General features: G+C 30.3%; 1 protein-coding gene across 6 annotated transcripts; it reads left to right on the forward strand.

Moving 5' to 3' along the window:
• Nucleotides 1-2,072: 2,072 nt before the first annotated feature.
• On the forward strand, nucleotides 2,073-5,509 carry LOC105851438 (uncharacterized). 6 transcript variants are annotated; one of them, XR_012161548.1, is made up of 4 exons: nucleotides 2,073-2,213; nucleotides 2,584-4,618; nucleotides 4,742-4,867; nucleotides 5,161-5,509. XR_012161548.1 is itself a non-coding variant. In XM_073364286.1 (2 exons), exon 2 carries the CDS (start codon nucleotides 2,611-2,613, stop codon nucleotides 3,610-3,612), a length of 1,002 nt encoding a protein of 333 aa, XP_073220387.1. In that variant the 5' UTR covers nucleotides 2,073-2,213; nucleotides 2,584-2,610; the 3' UTR covers nucleotides 3,613-5,509. The 6 variants fall into 6 exon arrangements, 1 of the variants encoding a protein (XP_073220387.1); XR_012161547.1 differs by having other exon boundaries at nucleotides 2,584-3,850; nucleotides 4,556-4,618; nucleotides 4,742-5,509; XR_012161546.1 differs by having other exon boundaries at nucleotides 2,584-4,867.
• The last annotated feature ends 4,973 nt before the right edge of the window (nucleotides 5,510-10,482 follow it).

Below are 10,482 nucleotides of genomic sequence, written 5' to 3' on the forward strand. Positions count from 1 at the left end.
AATAATTTTAATATCAAATTAATTATCTAAAATAATATTTAATTAATAAAATATTTTCTTATAAAATTTGGGGTGTTACATCTTATGGAATGCGTAATTTGATTTAGGTTCACTCAAAATTTGGTTAATATTTTCCTGAATTTGTATTAAATGATATCGAACTGGTTGCGGTCAACACTTCTGAATTGTCTGATATGATCTAGACGGTTTAAATTTAAACAATTTTTAATTTTCATTTAATAGAAAATACCTCTGGATCATCTAATAAAGATCATACAGTTTAGATTTAAGAATTTTTATATATTTATTTAATATAAAATATCGATATTGAAATTTGAACTATCTTATCTTAAACAGACGGCGTCGAATTTGCTGAATGTGTGACTGTATCGGCTTCTGACTTCACACATGCCGCCATATCCGCATGACTTACAATTTTGGTCTATCTATTTCACTACCAAAAACCACCCCAATATCTACAAGCATCTCCAGCAGTGTCCCTCCAATATTTAAGACTAGTGTCTCAAATCTTCAATTTAAGTGGAACATTGTGTCATAGTTTTGTTTGGAAAATTAATTATGATATTTTATATTTTATTTATATAAATGATGACAAGTAGCAAACACTTCATTTACATTAATTATATTTCCCAATTTTAATTTAAACGTAATGGGTCAATGATTTAGCCCCATGCAACACCCTGATTTTTAACAATGAGAGTGTAATTTTTTTTAAACAACTAAACACTTCTCAATATATTCATAATCGTACGTTAATTTAAATCTGAGTAAAATATTTAATTATAAAATTATTTTTCAAAAATAATAATTAGAATCATTGTTGCATTATATAAAATGGTTTCGACACAATTGACTTACTTACAACTGAACAATTCACATTGGCCTAAAAAAATTCACAACTGTTTCATATACATAAATTTCATTGTGACTATATTGCAATAAGGAAAGGAGGAGAATAAATAAAACCCTAAGCTGATCTTGAACACGAACAGAGGATTGATTAGTTATTGAGGATCCACATGTGGCATTAAGCCTCACTGCTTTGGATCGCCAATCCAAAATCATCTCTATGTCATGTCATCTTCGTCGTTGCAATTCCCGCCCGACTCAAAACTCTAAGAATCTGAGACGTAAGCCCAGTCCATAATAATAGTAGAGGGTCATGATCTTAAACAACATATATATGAAAGTACAAAGGACAAAAGCATAACATGACATGACATCAATTGATAAAAAAGCATGCGTATATCATCATATAAAAAATATGACTCGTGTGACAAAGCACCCTAATGCAATGCTTATATGCCAGTGCACATGATTTTAGAATTTCCACAACCTCATCGAGGGACGTAAATCATTAATGTGTCTCCCCTCACATACCAGTACTAATTACCGAGATACCACCTATCACAAATCGGCAGGATTTACTAGAGTATAGTCTATAACATACCTATATGATTAAAAAAAAACCGTAAAGATAAGGTGAATCAATCAACTGGTGGAACCACCCCATGGCCCATCACGGTCACCACTAAGAGCATACTCTGACTCTCTCACATTAATCATTATATAAATGCATTTGTTAACAGACTCCCCTTTTAATATTCATTTAACACTAATAATTTTATATTACTTGAATTAAATAGACTATGTGCATATGAATTTTCAGACCAAATAGACTGAAGTAAGATTATTATTCTTGGAATTAAAAACATTAAAGCATCCCAATGGATTTTGACTATTTGGTCTGATAATATAATTTTGTTTCATCTCTCAAATTTTTGAATTAAAAAAATCACAATTTTACATATTTTTAATGAAGTGATATAAATTTATATGATATATATCTATCTAGATACGTTAATTATTCATATGTTATTAATTAAATTAAAAATATAATAAAATTCCGAAGTTGAAATCTAAATTTTTAAGACTTTTTATTTTTATTTCGTTGATGTTAATCATGAGGCAAAAAATATTAACTTTTAAAATAAAAATAACAATATCATGGATCAATAAAAATAGGAGAGACAAACTAGGGTTCATCCAAATAGTAATTAACCAAAAAAATTTAAAAGTAAAATAAGGTTAACTTACAGCCAGCAGCGACAGTGAAGTTCACACAATTCAGTTTCAGCAACAATGTTGTTGTCTCCCTCAGTTTCAGTTTCAAAGTTATTAACCCTAACAAGGTATGCTTTCTCTCTTTCTTCCATTCCCAATTTTCTTCCAATTTCTTCTTCAAACACTTTCCTTCTTTCATTCTCTTCTCATTCTCGTTTCAATTCCAACGAATTTGATGTTAATCATGCTGTTTCCTCATTCCATCGCATGCTCTCTATGAATCCTACCCCTTCCATTGTTCAATTCACTAAGATTTTAGGTTCCCTTGTTAAGATGAAGCATTATCCCACTGCTATTTCTCTTTCTCACCTATTGGAATTCAATGGAATTATGCCTGATATTGTTACTTTTAATATCTTGATTAATTGTTACTGCCACTTAGGTCAAATGAATTTTTCATTTTCTTTATTCGCTAAGATTCTCAAAATGGGATTTCAGGAAGGTACCATAACCTTGACTACTCTTATGAAAGGGCTATGTCTTAACGGTAAAGTCCAGGAAGCTCTTCACTTTCATGATCATGTGGTGGCAAAGGGATTTCATTTGGATCAATTAAGTTATGGGACCTTGATAAATGGGTTGTGTAAAATGGGGGAAACAAGACCCGCCCTGCAATTGCTTACACTAATTGACGGGAAATTGGCCAATGCTAATGTGGTAATGTATAGCACAATCATTGATAGTTTATGTAAAGATAAATCTATAAATTATGCCTACGAGTTATATTCTGAAATGATTGCAAAGAGAATTTCTCCTGATGTTATCACTTTCAATAATCTAATCTATGGATTTTGCATGGTAGGTCAATTGAAAGAAGCATTTGGTTTGTTCTATGAAATGGTATTGAAAAACATTAACCCAGATGTTTATACTTTTAATATATTGGTCGATTCCTTATGCAAGGAAGGAAAGGTCAAAGAAGCTATGAATGTGTTAGCTATGATGATGAAAAAGGGTGTAAAACCAAGTGTTGTTACTTATAATACACTAATGGGTGGGTATTGCTTAGTTAATCAAGTGAACAAGGCCATAAAAATATTCAACACTATGGTGCACAAGGGAGTGGTGCCAAATGTTCAGTGCTACAGTATCATTATTAATGGATTGTGCAAGAATAAAATGGTAGACGAAGCCATGAACTTGTTTAAAGAAATGCATAACAAGATGATTGTTCCTGATGTGGTAACTTATAGTACCATCATTGATGGTTTGTGTAAATCGGGGAAAATCTCTTGTGCTTGGGAACTTGTTGATGAGATGCATCGTATAGGTCTACAGGTTGATGTAATCACTTACAGTTCTCTATTACATGCTTTGTGCAAAAAGAATCATCTTGACCAGGCAATTGCATTGGTTAAGAAAATGACAGGCCAAGGTATTCGGCCAGATATTTTCACATACACTATATTGATTGATGGACTATGCAAAGGTGGAAGGCTTAAGAACGCACAAGGAGCTTTTGTCTAAAGGCTATCATCTATCTGTTTGGACTTATAATGCTATGATAAATGGGCTTTGTAAAGAGGGCTTGTTTGATGAAGCACTTGCCTTATTATCAAGAATGGAAGACAGTGGTTGCATTCCTAATGTTGTAAGTTATGAAACAATTGTCAATTATCTTTTTCAAAAAGGTGAGACAAATAAGGCAGAGAACCTTCTACGTGAAATGATTGCTAAAGGTCTACTACTATAAGAGTAAAACTTGGTAACATTCTTTCTAGTTATACATTGTTTTTTTCAGCATATAATCACTTTTGTTAATTTTAGAGTAGACGGAAAATGGTGCATCTTCCTCTGTGAAGATAGAGGGAGAGTAACTTCTCAAGTTAAGTGAATTGTGGACTTTATGCTGGCAGTAATACGTACCTCATGAAATTCAATTCTTCATATTATTTCTATATTTCATACTCTTGATGGCATACACCAAAATGGGGAAAATTTTATTGGTTAGATGGTGGTAGCATTGTAATCTTACGTGCATATGTACTTATTTAGTAATTTAAAATGAATATGGACGCAATACCTATTATTTTATTATATAAATGTGAAATTTCTTCAAGTTAAATGACTTGGTTCTTCTTTAGTTTGATGATTTCTGTTATCCCATCAAATCCTCTTTATTATTAAATTGAGCATTTAAGCCCTATACATGGGACTTATGGGAATGCTCCTAATACTATTTTGTTTCTATATGTTACTTTTAATTTTAATTCTGCTTTTTCTGTTTTTCAGCACTTGTGTTACTTGCTATTTAAATTGTTTCAGTTCTGTTTATTAGCTTTGATTAGAAGCTTATCCTGTTCCAGAATGTTCTACTCTTCCTTCTGACTCATTCTATCCCTCCTTCTGAATGTTTCTCTTCTTAGATTCCCTTTCAACTTGATTTTTATCTTTCCATTAACATATGTAGGAGCAAGTGCCTCTGAGCTATTACATGTCCTATTTGGCTATTATTTAGCAAAGCTGTTAAAAGGTTATGTTACTACCCTTAGCACTCCCTAACTGTATCTCATCTTATTTCATCAATATCACTTAATTATCCATTAATTGATACTTTTTTCATCAAATTATATTAGCAACCTTTACATTACATCAGATTATTAGCATCAACAGTCACATGATGTGTAGTTCCCAAGTCAGGGCACCAAGTTTGGGATACCAAATTGTCAGGACCAGTGAGTATTGTCTGAGCTTGTTGTGAGATAATGAACTAACAGTGGAGGTAAATTATGTGATACATTCAAAAAGTCCTTCTCTACACATTCAAATAGTAAGGCTATTGTCAAATAATGAGGGATACTTATGAAGCACCGACACTGGCACATTGACATCGATTATATTTTTGAAAAAATGAAAAAGTGATTGAACGCAACAATATATGTCGATGTTGTGTTGGTATCTGACACTGACATGTGTCCGATACTAGACACGTCATTAATCTGAAGTGTCGATGCTACCTACTAAATACTATCTTATTACTTAAATTTATGGGTTTCTTTGTTTTTCGAGAAAAAGACAATTTCAGGCTATCATTAGTGTTGAATGAACTGTGATTTGGAAGAAAAATCTAGAGAAAAGGATTGGAGAGGATGTATTGCATTGGTTTGGATTACAAGAAATATGGCCTTGTCAAACAATATTGCTGAAGTAGCATCCAGTTCTTTTTGCAGTCTAGTTGGTTCAAAATGGAATTCCTCCTAGGTGCATGTTTCAAAAGTTCTGTGCTTGTAAGTCATTTTGAATTTTGAGTTCAATGTATGTTAATCCAAACAAACAATTTAACATTCTTTTCTCTATGCTTGTAAGTAATTTAACCTTCAAGGCTTGCTTTTTACAAATTAGTTTTATTATTTTCAATGAATAATGGTGTGCAGCAATGAATTACCCATAAATTTTTACAAGATTATATACATTTATTAGAAGAGAGATGGAAATGTAGTTTGAGAGTTTGTGAACAAATATGATTTTGGAAAATACATTTTATGGAATGAATAATTTGATTTAGGCCCACGCGAAATTTGGCTAAGATTTTTCTAAATTTGTATTAAGCACTGTTAGACTAGTTGTAGTCGGCACTTTTGGATCGTCTAATCAAAATTAAGAGATTTAAACTTAAGATAATTTTTTATTTTCATTTAATATAAAATACCGAGATTGAAATATGAATTATCTTATCTTAATTGGATGGCCTCAAATTTGCCAACTGTGTTATTGCACCGGCTTATGACTTCACACAAGCCGCCATATACGCATGACTCACAATTTTGGTCCCTCTACTTTACTACTAAAAACTACCCATCAATATCTACAAACATCTCCACCTGTGTCTCTCCAACATTTAAGAGTAGTTTCATGAATCTTAAATTGAAGTTGAACATTGTATCATAGTTTTTTTTGGATAATTGAGTATGAAATTTTATATTTTATCTAAATAAATGATGACAAGGAATAAACACTTCATTTACATAAATTCTATTTCCCAATTTTAAATTAAACTCATTGGGTGTATGATTTAGCCCCAGCCACTTTCATGACAACAAGAAGTCCACTAAGTGAGGTTTGACCATGGTTGTTGAAAGTGTGTCTTTGCCTCAAATTTAGTAATGGTAATCCGTTTTTTCTCATTTCATTTTTTTTCTTCAAAATATAACTTAATTAAGCTATAAAACAGTCTGCCTTGAGATTTAAGGGTTTAAGGGTCATTAATTGTTCTTTTTGAAACAACATATCATATTATAGTTATAGCTATTTGAAGAGTAAACCAATACATGTTGGTCCAACATAATTGTAAGCTTAAAGTAAATTTTGTCTTTAAATCTTAGTTCAGTTATCAAATATCGATATTGTTAAGTTTGACGTTTTGTCCTAAGTTCGAACTCAATACTTTATAGTTGTGTGTGTGTGAGTTTATTATAGTATTTATTCTTCTATTTACACAAAAAAGAAAATTGTGGCAAGACTTTTTTAAGTAGAAGAGAATTAAAAATAAATTAAAGTTTTATTCCGGTTAAGAGTAAAAGAAAATAGAGGGGGTTGACAAAAAAAGTTAAGGAAGGAGAAGGGTGATGATAGCCCCATCTTGTATCAAGGGTTTATTTTTCTCCAAAAAAATTAAAACCTCTCATATAAGAGAACTCAAACTATGTACTAAAAGGGCTTTGGAGAACTTTTGCAAATTATTCAATTTTTTTTTTTACTCTCAAAACAAAGCAAAACAAAAATGTTAATCATAAGCATTTTTCTCCCAATTTCTTGAATTTTTTTTCCTCAAACAAGGTGAGAAGTTTTCCTCCCTTTCTATTTTCTTCCCATCTTTACAAATCACTCTTTTCTCTTCCTCTCTGCTAACTCCCAAACAAGCGTAAAAGTCTAAAAAAAAAATATAGTAATTACAATTGTGCTAGGTCAATTAATGATGAAAGTTGACAAAATTGCTAATCTCTTTAACTTATATATATTTTTTGTAATAAATTAATCAATACAATTTCACTTGTTTTTCAACACTTGACAACTTAATAGGCAAAACAATTTATTAACCTAGTTTTTGGTTTCACATTGGTTAACTAATATTGTCTTAAATGTCTAACTCCTTGACATATGACATGCATACATACATACTCGTAAGTGGATCTAATCAATTAAGTATTTTTTTTTTTGTTTTTCTTTTAATCTATCAATTTTTTAAAGAAAAACATTTTGGTGATTTAAAATTTGTATAAATGACAATTTAAATCGGTTAAAAAATTGTTTATCAACTAGAACTTAATCTCAATTTTTTTTAAACTTATCTAATTAAAATTCGTTATAATTAGTGATAAACTTTTCAAGCTTTAGTTGATATACAATTGGGAGATCATGTTGTAAGAGATCCAACCACTTCTTCTAAATTGAGCAATAGTTTCTTTCACCATTAACATCGCAAAAGACATTTTATCATATTATATTTTGCTTTTGCACAATCTCCAAGAAAAAAAGATAGAAAAAGAGAAGTTAGATTTGTCCTTAGTTAGGAAAATTCAGTTGACTGTATATAGGACCATTCACAGGTATTAGAGTATCTTTTTAAAAAAAATATTTTTTATTTTTTAAAATGTCTATCCATTTTACCTTAATAATAAATTTTTGAAGTAGTTTATTGTCATATAAAGAAGATAAAATATTAGTCAAAGAAGATGTATTTTTAAAAATAATAAAAACAGTAATATTTAACATTTTTATTATTTTCAATTATTTACTATAAAAATCTTTTACTTCTTTATTATTATTAACAAGTAAAAATTAATACAACTAAAACATAAAATAAGAAATACTTTACCTTGTTTTATTAACAAGAGGTTACCTATGAAATATGAATATGAAAAATAGCCTTGTCTGGCACTTTTCACGTGAAGATTTATAAAGTGAGACAGCTAATTGCAATATTAATTATATGATTTTTTTTTATGGTGCACACATGATACTGATGCGGGGTAAAATAATTTATATTATGTGAAATTTCTAGAAATAACCATGTGATTCTCGATTTGCCAGCTACTATTGAGATAATGATCAATTCATTGAGTTTCATTTTCCAGTCCTTATTATTAATATGCTAAACCATACTTTATGTATTAATAACTGTTTAATTAGTTGACATTAATGTTATAAAATAAGATTCGACTGGTTAAGTGTAGTATTCATCAATATTGATAATGGTGTCTCCATATAGGGCAATGCTCTGCACTTATCAGAGTTAGCTTATATTCCTTTTTAATGTCAGATAGAATTCGAAAAATTCAAGTTATGGATTTTTAAAAAAATAAATAAAAAATTATTGGTTACGCATATATATCACACATAATATTTAATGTGAAAATCATTTATGAATTTCAAAATATACAATAAAATTAATTTTTAATTATTTATCAAAATTATTTAAAGCATGTCATTTGAATGGTAAAAAAACATAAGATATAGTATAGTCTGAATTTGAACCATAGACAAAAGAATCGAAGACTAAAATTTACCAATTGAGCAAACATATGACTATAAGTCCAATTGTAACATAATTACAATAATACCCTATACTATTTAGTTTAGAAGTATTTTTTGTCATTGATAAGTAAACATACTTTTCGAGGTCTAAAACCCTTACTTTGGTGGTTTGGCCTTTGGGCCGACTTTTGTTGCGCCAACATTTTTGAGTCTGAATGACATTACATTTTTGCAGAAATTACCATTCAAGGTCATATATTATCCCTATTTGTCGGGTGCATTGGAAATTGATTGTATCTATAATACACATCTATAAAAAGATAATAATTTAAAGGTTTAATTGTAGTTGTAGTTTTTGTCATTGATAAGTAAACATACTTTTCGAGGTCTAAAACCCTTACTTTGGTGGTTTGGCCTTTGGGCCGACTTTTGTTGCGCCAACATTTTTGAGTCTGAATGACATTACATTTTTGCAGAAATTACCATTCAAGGTCATATATTATCCCTATTTGTCGGGTGCATTGGAAATTGATTGTATCTATAATACACATCTATAAAAAGATAATAATTTAAAGGTTTAATTGTAGTTTTAGTCCCCTTATTTATACTGATTTACGAAATTGGTCCCTTATTTTAAAAGTAAATAGTTTTGGTCTATTCCTCTGATTTTTTTAACTAACAAATAATGACGTGAGATGCTTTAAATAACATGACATATTATATACCATGACATATCATAAACCATGAGGAATTATATACCAATTTGTCAATATTGAAAAAATGATACGCGTTCTTGAGACACACCTTATTGAGATCGGTATAATCAACATACATTATCCACCATTTACTCGATTTCTTAACCAATACAACATTGAAAAACCAAGTAGTATACTTGACTTCCTAAATGAAACTAGCCTTTAAAAGATCAATTACAATTTTTTCTAACGCTTAAGCTTTCTCTAGGGACTAGATCCAACTATATTTTTCCACCCACCTAGCGGAAGGATCCACAACCAATTGATGACAAACAACCTCAGGGTCTATTTTTAGCATATTAGTTGGACTTTAGGAGAACATATCAGCGTTCTCCTTCAAGCATGCAACTAGTTGTCATTTGACGAGGTAAGATGATTTCGCTCAAGAAATGATTGAAAATGAAGAAAGTGATACAGAAGCATTTGAAGCTATTTTTGGAAAGGAGCGTCCTGGCATGGTACGTTGTTATGGGAGAAACGTAACTAAAACTTCCTTAAAACGAAAGGAGAAGATAAATGCTTTGAAAAAAGCACACAATGAAGAAGTCTTAGTCTTAGTGGAAAATTTTGAAGATAAGATTGGTAAATTGCAACATGCTTTCAAAACTCTAATGCAACATTGCAATCCTCAAATTAATATGGAATCAATAGAAGATTTGTTAGGATTTTCTCATGGTGATGCTAATGGTTCCCCAAATGAGGCTACAGTACAAATGCATTCCTCTACATCAACTCATGCTCCATGTCTTGAAAAGGTAATCATATATAGCAATTGTTATTATTGTTGGTTAATTGACCTTGATCTAAATTCTTATTGTTATAAGAGTGAAATTGAGAGAAAAAAAATGTTCATTTGGACTAAATTTGGTTTCAGTTTTGTATCATCGTTTAGTTGGAAAATGATTCATTGTTCAGTTATGTTTTTGTTTTGTGATTATGTTTGTGTGTTGTGTTCGATATTTTTCCCGATTCTGTTTCAATATGTGTTTAATGAGATTCAGTTTTGTGTGCATTTTTTTGTTTCTATTTGCGTTTCTGTTTGCGTGTTTTGCATTTTTCTGTGTGTGTTTTGCGTCTATTTCTTCTTGCGAATTTTGTTTCATCATCT

Source organism: Cicer arietinum, chromosome 8 (genome assembly GCF_000331145.2).
Source record: "Cicer arietinum cultivar CDC Frontier isolate Library 1 chromosome 8, Cicar.CDCFrontier_v2.0, whole genome shotgun sequence".
Classification (NCBI taxonomy): Eukaryota; Viridiplantae; Streptophyta; class Magnoliopsida; order Fabales; family Fabaceae; genus Cicer; species Cicer arietinum.